This window comes from Rhodamnia argentea, chromosome 4 (assembly GCF_020921035.1).
Source record: "Rhodamnia argentea isolate NSW1041297 chromosome 4, ASM2092103v1, whole genome shotgun sequence".
Lineage (NCBI taxonomy): Eukaryota > Viridiplantae > Streptophyta > Magnoliopsida > Myrtales > Myrtaceae > Rhodamnia > Rhodamnia argentea.
Genome location: NC_063153.1, coordinates 22,872,716 through 22,888,869, shown reverse-complemented (window position 1 = coordinate 22,888,869; position 16,154 = coordinate 22,872,716). Strand labels below are relative to the sequence as shown.

The following is a 16,154-nucleotide window of genomic DNA, read 5'->3' as shown; positions in this document are numbered from 1 at the left end:
CGCTCCTGATGAGAAGACAAACCTAAACGGGATCGAAATCAACCTCGCCAACTTCCGAAGCTAGCGATTTCCGACCTGTCCGAAGAAGAACATATGTTTGCACGCTTAGTGTGTTTTTGTTGGCAAGACAACGATTGAGTCTAACTAGAAATCGACCCCAACTTAACGTGTTTTGACCAAATTTTTTGAGAAGACAACAGTTTCTGATCACTTTGAAATACTCCCTGGAAATGTGAGCATTTAAGTGTGGATTTTGACGGCAAAAATCGAAATAAATTTAAGAAATGACTTGCCTAGGGCAAACGAGGTGCGGAAGAGCGATTCACAGGATCCGAGCACGTCCGAAAATTGAGAAAACGGAACTTTGAACTCGCGATTGGTAGCAATGGCACGTTACATTTTGAACGGCATCGTTGGACAAAAATTTGATGGGTTCTCAACCTCGGCTACCAACTGAAAAGTTGGTATCTTTTGTGAGACAACGAGAATTTTGGATCAAAATTGAGATCCTGAGTTAAAATTAGTGTTTTCTTTAAAATGAGATTGAATAAAAAGTTGGGAAATTTTCAAAAAAAGGACTTCGAGTGCCATCATTTTCTCAAATAAGGGCTCGAAATGAATCTTGTTTTAAATAAGAGCCTGAAGTGTATATTATTTCAACTAAGGGTCTAAAGTGACTATATTAGTCTCAAAAAAGGGTTTGAGTCATTTTAGCTAGGGACATCTTGATCATTTACTATTTTATTTTATTTTTTCCTTTTTTTGCTTTTTAATAAATTTTGAAAAACAACAATTTTTTTTTTTAAAAAGGAAGAACATAGGCGGGAGGTTTTTGACCTCCCGCCCGTGGCCGCCGCCCCACCACTGCCTATGTTTTTGTTTTTGTTTTTTAATTTTTGTTCTTGTTTTTTAATTTAATTTAATGAAAAAATTATATTAAATTTATATTTTTATGAAAATAACCTCTACCGGTCGGAAAATTTAGTTGGCCAGTAAGACCAAGCCCTTATTTGAAACAACTATAACCACTTCAAGCCATTTTTTGACACAATCAGGACACTTTAGGCTCTTATTTAAAACAAAATTCACTTTGAGCCTTATTTGAGAAAATAAGAACACTTGAGGCTTTTTTTTTTTTTAATTTTCTCTATCCAGTGAAAAATCGATTTTTTATTATATATATATATATATATATATATTTTTTTTTTTTTTGGGTCGAATGGAGACGGTTAAAATTGATGTTGTTTTGAGAAAATTAGGCCAAGCAAACAAGGCCCGCTTCTTAGCTGAAGCATTACTCAGCTGCAAATTGAGCTTCACCGAAGAAGCAACTCTCTCTCTCTCTCTCTCTCTCTCTCTCTGGGAAGGTGAAGGTGAAGGTGAAGGTGAAGGTGGAGAACCATGGGGATCAGATTCATACTGATGGTGAACAAGCAAGGCCAGACCCGTCTCGCCCAGTACTACGAATACCTCACCCTCGAAGAAAGGCGAGCTCTTGAAGGCGAGATCGTTCGCAAATGCCTCGCCCGCACCGAGCAACAGGTTTCGCCCTCCCCCTTCGATTCTCTTCCCAATCTCTGCTTTTTCTTGTCCTTCGCCCGCATCGATGGATCCGATCTCCTGATTGCAAGCATCTGGGTTCTAATTCTTGTTCACCTCGGCTGGAATCAAGTCATGCGCGGTTTGATTTTGTGTAGCCTTCGAGCGTCGCAGTTCCTCGTTTGAGTTATTGGGTGATTTTTTGTTTGGGTGCTGGGGCCTGTTTCGAGTGGATTATGGGTTGACGCGAGAACTGTGGATTTATGACAAGGAAACATTAGCGCTTCGTTCTCGCGAAATTGGATTCTCGCGAATTGTTGGTGTTAGAAGCATGATCTTAGCTTGATTATTGTATGTGGTTCTTATTGGCATGGTTCTATAGAGGAAGCCGAGCTTTTAGATGGAATATCCATCCCCCATAACTTAACCTTGCGTAACTATTTAGACCAATAGAGCCTGGAGGTTGGGCCTAGAATCAACAGTTTTGATAGGCAACTGCTATGATTTTGAGAAAATCTTGCAAACTAGCTGGCTTCATAGGAGACATTACTACATTTGTGAAGATGGGCAATGAAGGGGAGCTTTTCCTGTTGGCTCTCGTTTGATGACCTCGTCAAGGACATTGCTTTCCTGTCGGTTCCTTGTTGCGCATTTTGTTGCTCTAGTCCATTCTTAAATAAGGCATTCATAAATCTCTAAAAGTCGAATGCTTTAGCCCTTTAATGCAATTAAACTGTGTTTGATAAGTTTGTAGTAGATGTAAGAAAATCAACTAAATGTCCAATAGTAAGCATGATGCAAATAAGTCATTGAGTAGGAAATGTTATGGTGGAGTGTGTAGTTTTGGAGGTGGTGGACGCTGTGGTTGAGGTGGTGCTCTTCTCCCGGTGGCGGTGGTTAAGGTAATGATCGTGGCAATGATGATCCAAGAGATTGATAAATGGGGGAGGCGAAACTTGTGATGGCGCAGGTGTTGGAGGTGGTGTTGCTGCTGGCAAGGTGATGGAGTGGCCGTGGAGATTGGCAATGACGGCAGTGGAGTTGGATTGTGGTGGTAGTGGAGGCGATAATGGTGTGGCGGGGGTGATCGTGGTAGAAGCTTTGTGGTCAGTTAGATTTCAGATGATCACAAATACATTTCGACTTTCCGTTATTAAGTACTTCAATCTTCATCAAAGTGAATATTTTGCTCTTCAATGTTTAGTACTAGTAGTTTATAATGTTGCCTTATCATGTTTTTATTTGACTCCTTCCTGCTGTCCTGCTGGAGGATCTTGTAATTTCTTTTAAGACAATGGTTGTGGAAGTATTATTTGCTCACTATCTTGTGACTGTATATCTTGGTTTTCACATGGATATCGATTTTGCATGTCCGTTGATTTTTTCCTTGTCAACAGTGTTCATTTGTTGAGCATCGCAATTACAAGATTGTCTATAGGCGCTATGCATCACTTTTCTTCTTGGTTGGAGTTGACAATGATGAGGTAAGGCACCACCTTCTTGCATAGTTTGCCAAGTGTTTATATGGGTTTGATAGAGCTCGTGCTATCATTTATTAACTTTAGCTTTGTATAGTCATTTTCATTTAGTCCCTTTTTGGGATAAATACTCGTGAGTTTTGATTTCAAACTTCAAACCTACATGGCTGCCTTAAACTTTTCCTGCTGTAGTAGTGATAGCTCTATATGAATGTGTCCCAGAATGAGCTTGCGATCTTGGAGTTCATACATTTACTAGTTGAAACAATGGATCGTCATTTCGGCAATGTGGTGAGTCACAAAGCAATAGCCTCTCCCCTTCAGTTCCTTCAAAAATGTCTTCGGAGCAGTTAAATATGTGTTTCTTTCTCCTTCTGATTAAATGCAGTGTGAACTGGACATCATGTTCCACTTGGAGAAGGCGCATTTCATGCTGGAGGAAATGGTCATGAACGGATGCATTGTGGAGACCAGCAAAGCAAACATATTGGCACCAATACAGCTGATGGAGAAATCATCATGAAACCATACCCTGTTGAGTGTCCTGATTTTCTCTTGACGGCGCATCAAGGTTACATATTAGAGAAGAGAGAATTTTTTGGTGAATATACATTACACAATCTCGCTCGTTATAATTCGCAATCCGTGCTTGATTGTAGAATTTGGAGGATAAATTGTGGATTTTCGGGGAAACTGATTATGGGGCGGTGCAGTCTTTTTTGCCAATATTACTGGAGTTGTAATGTATATTTCTGATAAATGTCTGATATGCATTCAATTGGTCATCTCACCCAGTAAAGGATTCAAGAGGAAACATCATTAAGGCACTGGCTGGCCATCTCAATACCATTCACCGTCTATCTTAAAGCACTTTATGTATCAATTCATCCGGAACAAATTTCTCAGCCTAGACTGGACCTACCTAGGAAATGGTATCGTACATACATACAAGATCCAGATGCTTACACTCAACAACACGAGCAGCATCACTTGCAGCTTCCATGAATTCATGCTGGAAGATCGTTTTAATCCGCTGTTATTCGTCCCCGATTAGTTACAAAAAAATAGAGATTAAACGGCAGCAGGCCTCCCATCTTTTCTTGGATCACTTACAGCAGTAAGAGTTCCACGGACAACTCCAGAATTCAAGTCCTTGCGACTTCTGTGACCCGAATCGAGCGTGTTTTGTAGACTTTGAACGACAAGCTGGACAATTGCTCCTCCCGCTCTGGCTTCCAACTTATGACCTCTCCCCTTCAGGAAAAGCTTTCGGTCGTCCGCAAGCTCAATGTGATCACCATCGATGCAGGTCCAGTTTTCATACAGTACCACATTCGGTATTAGCTGCGAAATAGGAAAAGGACTGAGTCGAAAATGACCAGAACGTAACGGCTTCTAGTAGGAATTCAGTTGAAAGTTCTTGAATGTATATGGTTGAAATGTACCCTGTGGTAGACCCTTGGATACTGAACAGCATCCAATGGTTCCATTCCCAGGACAAAGTGATTTAGAAAAACTTGGGTCACTGCTGGAATTATGTTCATTCCTCCACTCCCTCCTATGACCCCTGCCAACTGGTTATCCTGCATTCAGCAGATTTCGATTAGAAAACCAAAATTCGAGTTTAGAAGAGACAAAGTTTAGGTTTCCTGGGAAATTCAATAGATGGTGCCCGGGAATCTAAAGAACGCTTGATTTGGTGTCCATTGTACTTTTACTTGGTCAGATCAAATTCGACGAACATGAGACAGAGCTGTTCTGTCCAAGACAGTGCAGATTGTCTTCATGTCAAACCAAAACCAAAGAACTGTGCCTACATACCTTGGTGATGATGAGTGGGGTCATGGAAGACAAAGGTCTCTTGTTTGGTTTGATGAAATTTGCTGGAGCAGGTGGTAGGAGGTCAGGGGAAATCTCCGTGGGTGTCGAGAAGTCGCCCATCTCATTGTTGAGCACGATCCCTGTAGTAGGCGAGAGAACCCCACCTCCAAATGGATAATTAACGGTTGTAGTCACCGATACGGCGTTCCGATCTGCATCTACAATACCGAAATGGCTGGTACCATGATCTCTAAGCTGACTCCACCTGCCAGCAGAGGGTTAAAACAGGTTAAATTACAATCAGTTCACCACAAAGCGGAGGTCTGTTTTGGCGTTTGACAAGGACGAATGAGGATCTCCATACTTGTACAAGTAATACTCCGAAGGGAAAGTAGTATTGTCGAATATCTTTTGCCTCAGTTGCTCGGCGAAGGATGGGGAGAGCATCTCGGACACGTACTCGCCGATGCTCACAAAATTCGGGTCACCCAAGTTCATCCGGACAGCAAACATGTGCTTCATCGCCTCTATCAGGCGGTGCATCCCGAGATTTCCCTCTGCAGCATTGGAAGTTCCATAGCTGTTGAGGATGTGCATGACCTGCTCATGACATTACACAGAATCAGGCACTCCAAGTGTGTCTATGCTCTAAAGAACAACTATATTTTTCACTCTCATAGACAAATTCAACTTCCGCTCATCAACCTTTGATCATAACACTTTCCCAGGCAATAGGCTACCAGAATTGGAAGATTTCCCCGTAGCAGTAGTAGATTATCCCTATTTCATATGTTGGTGTTGCGACAAATGGAATATCTGAAAGAAATTACTCACCAAAGATAGTCCTAACGTTCCGCTCGAAGGAGGCTGCATTCCGAATATAGTATAGCCCATGACTTCGGCAGACATTGCATCTGTTACTTCGACTTTATAGTTCCTTAGGTCCTCCATCGTCAAAATCCCTCCGGCCTCCCTCACGTCCTTGACCAGCTTCTCACCGATGCTCCCATTGTAAAATGCCTGCGGCCCTTGTTCTGCTATGGCCTCTAAGCTCTGGCCCAATTCCACATTATAACAGGTATCGCCGGCGCGTAACAGCTTCCCGCCAGGTGCAAACACTCGTCTTAAGCCAGGATCATTCAAGATCATCTTCGCGGAACTTTCTATGTTGTGCGCAAGGTATGGAGCGACCACAAACCCTTCCTTTGCCAGTTTTATGGACGGTTGGAACAAGGTCCTCCATGCCAGACGGCCGTGCTTCGACCAAGCCTGATGAAGGCCGGCTATTTCACCAGGCACTCCCATAGACAAAGCGCCATGGTACTTAGCTGAGGGACTGTTCTCGTACATGTCCTGTTAACAGCACTAAAAGTTTAGAGTCTTAACAGCTGGAAGGGATGAAGCAGAACGTCGGACATGAAAGAGATTCCAATGGAAATTGTTTCGTCTGTACCTCCGAGATAATTGATTTGATCAGAAGTCAAATACTAGAGAAAAATTCAGGGAATAGCATCTAATGAATCAATTCCAAAGCTTGACAGATGGCTACTAGAGTAATTACTAAGTCATGACAATAGTTAGCTCCACTAGACCATAGAACAGATGATCTGCAATAAACTTGAGCCTTTTATCAGCTGAACAGGTTTGTGTATGCACTTGAGTGGCAGAGAGAGGATAAACCTGTGAAGCAGCCAAAGGAGCTGTTTCCCTCATGTCGTAGGCTTCGGTTTTTGATGTCGACGAAGACTGGACAATCATGAAGGCGCCGCCTCCAATCCCACTAGCCATCGGATTGACGACACCAACACACAAAGCGGTCGCGACAGCAGCATCGACTGCGTGCCCTTTTTTCCTAAGCATCGACGCCCCAATCTCAGAGCAACGGCCATCATCAGCTGCAACAACGCCTTTCTCCGACTGGACAACTATCGCATCGTTCAGAATAATCCCACCATAGTTGCTCCATGCTTTCAGAGCCCACGCATTTATATCCCCCGATACTATAAGCCCGAGAACTGAAATTGCAAAAGATGAACACCCAAATTAGGACAACAACGCCTCAAGCCCCAAGTATGATCGGTGATAAAAATGCTTTTGGTGCAGCTTAAAGGGCCATCCTAAGGGAGGATTAGCAGATGCATCATGGCCATGGCACTTCAATTTCACATGGCATGTATCTACTCGGATCTAAGCGATGTGAATTCCCAGTTCTGACATTAAGCGAGCACCATAAAAATCTCTTTCCTTCATTCTCTTTCTGCCCCAAACAGGACAAATTTTTCAGCTATGTGGTCCCAGATCGAATAACATAGGCTGAATCAGTGGTCAACACTTCGGTTAGCAATCTTCTTGCTGAATCAGGCGAACCGTCAATGCGGAAGCAAAAAAGTTGAATTGAGAAATCCTTACTCTCCCCAAAGTCAAAGCATACTCGGATAAGATTCAGCTTAAAAAGGGTTTCATTTTGCATACCCAGAAAGCTGAGATCTCACCAACAGAATCATTCTTCAAGAGCCGGACCCCGAGAAAGAAGAACAAAAACCCAGAACTCCTAATGCCAACCCAGAAGGGAAATAAGAAAGAAGAACCGAACTCACCCGTGACTGCGATGAAAGCAAGGAAAAAGCACAGAGCTTTGGTCCAACTCCCCCTCCCCCGCTTCTTCTCGTGATTGATCAAATCATTAGCGCCCAAAAGCGGAGCATCCATGCCTCCTAGCCCCACAAGCGCCCCCACTCTTGGCTTCTGCACAGAGAGAGAGAGAGAGAGAGAGAGAGGGTGAAGACTGGTAGATACGTAAAATTATCAGTAAAATGACTGGCGAGGGGGGTGGTTGAGGTCGATGTAGGAGAGCTTATATAGAGGACAAATTCATTGGATGTGGTTCATCCAGGCGGGGAGGAGCGACAGACGCAGAGGGAATCAAGGAGGAGAAAACTGGAATTTCCCCGTCACCTTCGGAATCGTCGGAAGCAAAGCCCTGGTTGGCCATGTCTGTCCGCATCATCACTTTCATTATTGATGACATTTTGGTGACCATAGCCGTCAGCTTCCTTCCTCTTATTACAAAGTCCAATTCTCAGAAGCATTATCATTCGTCGGATGAAAAAGGCCTCCCGCCAAGTTGGAAGATTATTTTATCGGCGCAGCCATTTTTTTCACTTATTCCCAAATCCGAAGCAAACCCTCCATTCCATGACATGAATAATCACATCATTTTTGTGATAGCATCCTAATTTCATAGCATAAATCAGGCACATCACGAGGAAAGCCAGCACGGCGAGAGTTTAATCCTCTTACTTCATCGATTTACAAGGGCGCTATTGGTAAAACTCACGGGACATTTTCATAGCCGGTGAAATTATGCTATTTGTATGGATAATTTTTCGCTGACTCGATTTTGCACGCACGAACAGAAAATGCATACTCCTGGCAATTTGAATTTCGTAAGCAAAATAAATCTTCCCCGTATCAAACATACATCACTAAAACCTTGTAATATTTGAGGCGATATAAGGACTCGAAAAGATTGGAACTCGGGATATCTATATCGATACCGTGTGGAATTTTTATGCGGGACTACAATCAACTACTCTAAACTCATAAAATAGTCGGCATTGACCTTACAAAATCCCACAAAATGCCCGTTCGCATGGAACAATCATTCCACGGCACATTTTCCGAAAGGGAGGGCCATCCTACTCCCCGGTAAAATAATTTTAACATTTCATTTGTGTCATTTTCTCTCTCACCGGGTCTGTTTTGGAGGTATTTTTAAAGGGTTCAACATGATTCATTTTGGGTAGAAATTTACAGTGAAATCCTTGAAAATGGGAATAAGTCGTGAGTTGGAAGAGTGACAACTCGACACGAAATCATCGATTTTGTCGAGTGGGATACGTTACCTTCAAAAAACATGAGGACATATGAACATGAAGTTGTGACGAGGCACGAATTGTTTTTATTTCCGCTTCCCATGGTTCAATTGTTGAAATAACTTATAGTTGTTTTTCTATAATACGTATTAAGTCACAACAACGAATATATAAAGAGAAGCACGCTGTTGGATGATAATTACATGGGTTGACCGTGCAATTTTAAAATCTTAAGGACATCGATGTACTAATTATACCTTAATTAAGAGTCGATTAAGGTAATCCATACAATACTAGGAATGCACTATTTCGTTAAGGCGATCGAAGCTACTTCTTGATAGCCACAAGATAAATAAGTATATAAAAAAAAAGCCACTCCCGAGAAAACTTTTTCGAGGAGAACGAGTTATTCTATCGACGTCGTTTTTGTCGGTCGGTGAACATTAGAGCCACGGAATTTTATGTTTCAATTTTAAATTCCGACGGAGCTCACGGATATTCGAAAAATCTGAATTTCTTGAATTTGCGGGTTTCTTTGCGAAATTGGTCGTCCATGACGCATCGCAACTGCCGCTGATTTCTTGGAAGAAAGAAAAGTATGGAGGATGTGTCCAATTCCAACTTCTTCGGTCGACAATATCGTCAAATTACGGAAAGGAATTGTCAGACGATGCTTTGGAGAGAATAAAAGGCTAAATTAGTCCAAGATTCTTCCGAAGGCAGATTAGTCCAAATGCATAAGTCTGAGGATTCTGATTATGGCCGTGCAGCCGGTTTGATTCTATCCGGGAATCGGATTGAACCGGCCATGGAGACATGTACGGTTTCCGGTTCAAAAAATTCGGAACCGTTCTTGCGCGGTTAAGTTCCGGGTTCCGGCAACCAAACCCACCCACTCGGAAACCAACGGTCACAACCTGTTCTTAACTTCCCTATTGCTTTATGTTTTTGCATGTTGTGTATCCATATTTTACTTTAGGCCTTTTTGTTGCTAATACTAATTTGATGTAATTGCTATATGTTTCGGTTTTAAAAAAAAATATTAAAGTGGAAAAATAAGAAACCGGTTCCGGGTAAACCCTGAAATCGGATTGAAAAAACAACAGAGTTGATCGCAAAGCAAATAAGATAGATTCTAGGTTTCAAAAATTAGAAATTGGTTCAGACATGATAAGTGCCAGGTTTTCGGATCGAGAATCTATCAACCTTATCAAGTCGTATGTGCATGCTCTTGGCGGGACCCACTCTCAGGCTAAGTCATGCGCCGATCACGTGGGCACAGATCACGTGTGAGAAGAAAATGGAAAAAAAAAAAAAAAACAAGTGAGCACGTGATGCATAAGCACAACCAACCACAACTCCAACAACTCCCTTTAGCTGAGCTGGTTTGCTATTATTCTGCTCATTTTGTGGGCTCCTTCGAGATTTTGTATTATTCTCAAGACAAGAAAAATGAACTTGTAATCTTATAATAACCTCTGTTACAAATCCGTGCTGCCTGAAGAGAAATCACCGGATAATTACGAAGATAAGCACGTCCCAACCATGTAAAATGATTCCTAAACTTTACCTTTAAAGTTGACTTCCCACAAAATTTCGCATGTCCTAAGAGCAAAGAAGTCCTTAATCCAAATATTTTCAAGCCCCTGTATGTCTTCCCTTTTTATATAATTCCAACCAGCCCGTGCTTACAAGAAAAAGTTAAACATTTTAGCATTAAATCATACTTTCATCGAATAAGGTGAACTAACCTAAATTTCTAAAGCAGTTGGTTGCGATCCTGCGAAATTTCGCATAGTTATTTGAAAAGAAACGAGTATATTTCATTAATATTCTTTCATAAGCTCAGTAGCATGAGACTAAAGCTTTATTGAACCACTAAATAAAACGTGTATGTTACTCACAAATGTTACCACATTAAATATGTGTAACATTTCGTACTGCATATGGATATAAGAAAGGCGCGTAACATCGAATATGTGATGGCAATGTTCAGACGTGTCAATCGATTTTATTATTCCATTAATTACTTTCAAAAATATATTACCCCATTTGAGAATTTACAGAATCGGCGGCGGCATTTATCTAGCCGACTCAACGAAATAGCTCGATATGCAGGTTCAAATTACAGCTAGAGATCATTTTCGGAATCGCTAAACGCCGCCAATCGACACATACATTGAAATCAAAACAAAATTAATTGCACGTTGGACGGAAGAACAATCGAAGAACCATCGCATATCCATCCATCCTTTTTTCTTATTTTTCTCTGTCTCCTCACATGAACTAGTCAAACATAAGAGAGTAATTGAAGAAGCTAAAGCAGCAATGCACTGCCTTCTCAGCCAATTAACTCCTTTCACCTCTCCTAAGATCATTACCATCTTAGCTTCGCCGGGAAATACTGCAAAATTTAAAAAAAAAAAAAATTATGTTAAAGCCACGAACAAGTTGGAAAAATTCATATTTTTTTATACAATTTTTTTTTTCAATAAACATGTATTACATGCTAATTTTATTTAGGGAAACTCACTTTCTCAATGAGGGACATGTAGTATGGCTTGACTTCCTCAACGTTGACCCGGACCTTGCTCTTGCTGTAAAGATCATACTTGCTGCAGGAGATTAAGCAGAGCACAAATTAGTAATTAGTCCACTTAATTACCCTACTAATCAATAAGTGCTGAACGGAAATGCACACACACAAAAAAAATGATGATTATTCGAGAATTTTATCATTACTTGAATATCTTAAGCCACTTCATGTTCTCCCTGTCCTGCTCGTTCATAAGGTGCGTGTACGCCCCGCACCTATGCAATGCTGCAAACGAGATGAAAGCACAAAGCTCATCATCAATTGAGTTATGAAAAAAAAGAAAACGATCATTGGCGAAATCGCAAACTCAAATTACGTACGATAAAAAGAGTGGTAACGGATAATGAACAGCGCCGCTGGAGGAAGAGTGGTTTTGTTTTCTTTGGCAACCTGCAAAATTTTTTTTTTTAAATTTTTTGGCAAAATTTTTCCAATCAATTTAACCACATTATCATAATTGAATGATCATGTCATGTATATTTTGGAAAATTAGAAGGGTAAAAAGGTGACGGGAGCGAATTATTACCAAGTACATGTAGTCATCGTGGCCCCAAGTTATCATCACATTGTCCAGCCCGCACCCTTGGCTGTATATTCCACATTTGGTGTTGTAGGCAGGATTGCGGTCGTCCGGGTTGCCCTCGAAGTACTGCGACAAGTTAGCGGAGATTAAGGTTAAGAGTTTTTTTGTCTAAAATTGAATGTACAAACTACAAATTGAGTAGGAACTTTTGAGGATTGCAAAGAGACCTTGTGGTGGACAATCGATTCGTCAAAGGCGCATCCAAGAGGGTGTGTGTCACCTGTCGTGAAGTCAAAAGTAATTAGGTTTAAAATTTTAAATTGAGTGAAAAAATGAGCTGTGGCCAAAGGTAAAAAGGTAAAAAAAAAAACTCACCAACAACAGCCCATTGGGGAAGCCCACCAAAGCTGGGATGGAGCAGCACCTTTCCAAGATCTGAAAGTCCAACCAATCAGTATCTTTTCAGGAAAAAAAAAATCTTGTCTGGAAAAAGAAATCTATCTTCTTTTGGCACCTTACTATGCAAAACAAAAAGCAAAATAAGGGACGCCCGGAGGTGTTTTTCGAACCATATCGGAGATCGAGTCACCCCGAATTGATTAAATCGATTGAGCCGGTCGATTCCGATATCTTTCCAGAATTGTGTGAATTTCATGTTGGAGCTCATTTTAGATGCAATTGAAATTCCAAAGAGGTCAGGCGTCGCATGAGGCGGGCGGACTTTGTCATTTTAGGATCAAATCTATGGAATAAAGAGTCCCCTTGTAGGAATTTCTAAATGGGTCCTCAGAATCCCCTGTTTATAGTCAATTCCCAGCTTGCTTGAACCAGTAAAATAGGATCTCGAGGCATATGAGTAGGGGGCATATACCGTGGATAAGGCCGGTCAAATGCAACCAATCCTCGTCAGGATAATCTTTCCTGATGGCTTCAGCGGTTTGGAGCAAGTGCTCGATCTGAGGCTCGTCCAGATCAGGATCGCTGTCGTCTATCACATCGTTCAGCAGCTCGCAGCATTCCCATATGCTCATCTCTGTCTTGTCCAATTTGCCATATTCCTCCCTCATCTTCTTCACCTGAACGTCCGTAGCATTTTCAGTAAAAGCTTGAGCACGAGATGCGGAGGGGAAAAAAAAAAAAGACGCCAACTTTAATGGAGGATTTGACAGAAACGAATAAGCTCGTTCTTACAAAGTCATACGTCTGGTGGATGTGGTTCAGCCGGTAAAACTCCTCCACCGTCTTCTGCCTCTGGCTTTCTACATCATAGTCCCTGTCAACCCAGAAACAAAACAGGGGGAAAAGTATATTCCATCAGAAACCATCGTGTTGCGTGTAAAAATCTTGCATTTATCAGAAGGATGGCCAGAGTGCGTCAGAGAGAAAACAGAGGACCTGAAAGATTGACCGAACGCATTGATCTCGGGAGCCACGAACCCGTCGTTCGACGCCTCTTTTGGCACCGCGAATCCACCATCAAGCACCAGATCATCGACGATGGCCAAAGTCTTCTGTTCCTCCGCTTGGGCACCTGAAAACCACACGCACACTCAGAAGATGAGACGTCTCGTCGAGATAACCGGGGCGTCTCCACTGGCCATTCGCATGCACGAGGATCGATCAAAAAGCTGATACTTTACGCACTCACGTTACAAAACGAAACGACAGAGAACCCAAATAATAAGATGAACTTGTTGGGGGTACCATTCTCGATCTGCTCAATGAGGATAGTCATCTTCTTCTTCGACGTCGTCTTCTTCTTCTTCTTCTTCTTCTCAAAACAGAGGCAGAGTAACAACACGGAAAGAAACCAGACCGGAAACAGGACAGGGCAAGTATCGAAAAGCTTTTGCTTTTTTTTTTCCAATGCTGCGAGCTCCGGGGGGAGTTTTTATAGGGAGACAAGAAGGAGTCCTGTCTTGCCATTTGAAAGCTTACGAGTCCTCACCTGAGATTTTGAATGTTTGGAGTCCTTAACTGAAAAAAAAAAAAGGAGGGAAACAAAAAATAATCCTTGTGTTTTTTCCAACTGGCCCTATCCGATGGACGCGTTCGTGCGGATAAAGTCCTAAACGTGTGGTTTTGAATCTGAGGATAAGGTCGACTCGCTCTGGAGGGCCGTGTGATCCACGCACCAATCGGATTGCTAATTGGGATTTTGATGGACTTGGCAAATCGACGTTGATTAGACGATCGAGGAACTTGCTTGATTAGCTTAAAGCTGATCTCTGGTGATTAGGAATTAAGCAAAATTGGGTTGGATTTGGATAGAATAACATTTGACTGTAATTGGATTAGATTGAAAAAACGAATGCGGAAAATCTTTGTTTGAGAATAATAACAGGCTAGAAAATCCACAAATACATAAATTTAGCTATTGTCTTTTTTTTTTTAGAAAATAGAGCAATATATGTCCAGCACGTGACTAAATTGGAGGCAGGTGTTTTTTTTTTTTTTTTTTTGGACATGATCATTGTTCGGAGGAAATCTCAAGCGCAATATCCCATCCCGTTCGATTAATTTGATCTCGCTACCCGTAATTTGGCCTGATCCACACAAGTCACTCGTCATCGTACATGATTTGTGATTCCACAGGTCAATAAAAAAAAAATCAAATGCATTTAAGCTCAATTATGATAATCGTGGATGCTCGCACGGTACAAGCATAAATGACAAAAATGATCATAGTATACATGTATACAACTTCTGCAATTTAACAACATGTCAGGCCCCTCCTTGCAAATACCCATTAAATAAATAGACAAAAAAAAATTGTATATACAGGCTTGCAATGAAGGATGTTCTACGTAAAACTAAGAATTAGGGGTTGACAGGCAGGGGGTGAGTCAGCATTACGTGGGATTGGATCTTTTCAAATGATTTTGTGCCAAAGACTTGTTGACTTCTGGCAAATGCTGACGCAGCATCGACTCAGGGTCGCCCGATCGACGGCCTGTCTTTTTTACGAGCGTCTCGAAATGGACGGCCGAGACGTGAGCGTCGCAACCGAAACAGCCAATCCCTGCCGTCGGATACGCTCCACGAAAACGGACGGTGGATGTCAGCTTTGCTCTGTCACGCACAAGGGTCTGCAAGTTGTCCGATATTTTATTTGGGAGGTCAGCAAGTTGACGTATTCTTCTTCTTTTTTCATAGGAATGGTGGGGGGCCTTTTGGTGCTGGCCCTCCGATCAGATCTTTTTTTTTTTAACTTTTAATCAACGGTCCTGATTACTTGTGGAAAAAGGGCGGGGGAGAGAGAGGATGTTTTTTTCACTTAACCTATGTTTGCTCGATGTATAGAAAAGGCAGAGGGAAGATAAATTTGTTAGGTAACATTTAGGACACAGTTAGTTTCACATGCTGTGATTTAACAAGGAAAGGAAAAAGTTTGGTACCCCTGCGCATGAGAGAAAAATATTGATTCGATTGACTCCGATCGGTTGGCCCGTGTTCCAAAAGCAAATCAATTGGGGAGGTGCTAACTAGAGTCGATATGGCCATTTGAACATCAATTCAGACGAACAGATAGATTTCTTTTTTTCTTTTAGGATTGTAGGGCGGTCTTCGAAAGTCGAATAAACGAAAAATTAATCTCCATGAACCTACCTACCTACCTCTCTCTCTCTCTCTCTCTCTCTCTCTCTCTCTCTCTCTCTCTCTCTTAATCACATTGAACCCCTAGATGTTCTTCCCATTCTTCTTAGCTCCAACTGTTGGTGAGCCCGCCACGCCCAACTCTCTAGAGGGCTTGATGATGATTTCTCTGCTCATGTCTTCCATTTGCAACCCGATTCGTTTGCAACCTGTGATGCAAATGCTTTGCAACTAGAGGTATCAATATGGGTTGAAAATCCGTATTTTAACTCATATTCAAATGATCAACTAAGTTGGAATTTCATTCATGAAACTCTTCAATTAGCTGGCATCCCTGAATCACTAGTGGATCTTGTCATGCGATGTGTTACAACTAGCAGCATGCAACTACTTTGGAATGGGGAATGACTGAAGCGTTTAAGCCTACAAGGGGCATAAGGCAAGGGGATCCACTCTCGCCTTTCCTATTTGTCCTCTGCATGGAACAATTTTCTCATTTAATCTTGGAATCGGTTGATAAGGGCGAATGGAAACCGTTTCGTATTCGTAGAGGAAGTCTTGTAATCTCTCATTTGATGTTTGCAGATGATCTCATTCTATTTGCTGAAGCCTCTTCTGAGCAAATTCGGGTTATTAAGCAGTGTTTGGAGACTGTTTGAGATGCCTTGGGTCAAAAGGTTAGTACTCCTGATAAGGTGCATAGCAAGTTAAGTGGGTGGAAAGCT

The 16,154-nt window shown here is 41.8% G+C and overlaps 3 protein-coding genes across 3 annotated transcripts; 1 reads left to right on the top strand and 2 right to left on the bottom strand.

Annotated features, from left to right (window-relative positions):
• Nucleotides 1–1,298: 1,298 nt before the first annotated feature.
• On the top strand, nucleotides 1,299–3,795 carry LOC115740640 (AP-4 complex subunit sigma). The gene is made up of 4 exons (XM_030674168.2): nucleotides 1,299–1,542; nucleotides 2,937–3,023; nucleotides 3,240–3,308; nucleotides 3,406–3,795. Exons 1-4 carry the CDS (start codon nucleotides 1,402–1,404, stop codon nucleotides 3,538–3,540), a joined length of 432 nt encoding a protein of 143 aa, XP_030530028.1. The 5' UTR covers nucleotides 1,299–1,401; the 3' UTR covers nucleotides 3,541–3,795.
• A 38-nt stretch (nucleotides 3,796–3,833) lies between these two features.
• Nucleotides 3,834–7,618, bottom strand: LOC115740639 (glutathione hydrolase 3). The gene is made up of 7 exons (XM_030674167.2): nucleotides 7,436–7,618; nucleotides 6,519–6,853; nucleotides 5,673–6,191; nucleotides 5,203–5,438; nucleotides 4,839–5,103; nucleotides 4,463–4,600; nucleotides 3,834–4,361 (listed from the first exon to the last, which is right to left on the bottom strand). The coding sequence occupies exons 1-7, from the start codon at nucleotides 7,545–7,547 to the stop codon at nucleotides 4,089–4,091; spliced, it is 1,878 nt and encodes a 625-aa protein (XP_030530027.1). The 5' UTR covers nucleotides 7,548–7,618; the 3' UTR covers nucleotides 3,834–4,088.
• A 3,278-nt stretch (nucleotides 7,619–10,896) lies between these two features.
• On the bottom strand, nucleotides 10,897–13,709 carry LOC115740651 (inositol oxygenase 2). The gene is made up of 11 exons (XM_030674184.2): nucleotides 13,537–13,709; nucleotides 13,228–13,363; nucleotides 13,024–13,105; nucleotides 12,704–12,908; nucleotides 12,208–12,267; nucleotides 12,060–12,112; nucleotides 11,836–11,958; nucleotides 11,630–11,699; nucleotides 11,456–11,534; nucleotides 11,247–11,328; nucleotides 10,897–11,117 (listed from the first exon to the last, which is right to left on the bottom strand). The coding sequence occupies exons 1-11, from the start codon at nucleotides 13,565–13,567 to the stop codon at nucleotides 11,091–11,093; spliced, it is 948 nt and encodes a 315-aa protein (XP_030530044.2). The 5' UTR covers nucleotides 13,568–13,709; the 3' UTR covers nucleotides 10,897–11,090.
• Between the last annotated feature and the right edge of the window lie 2,445 nt (nucleotides 13,710–16,154).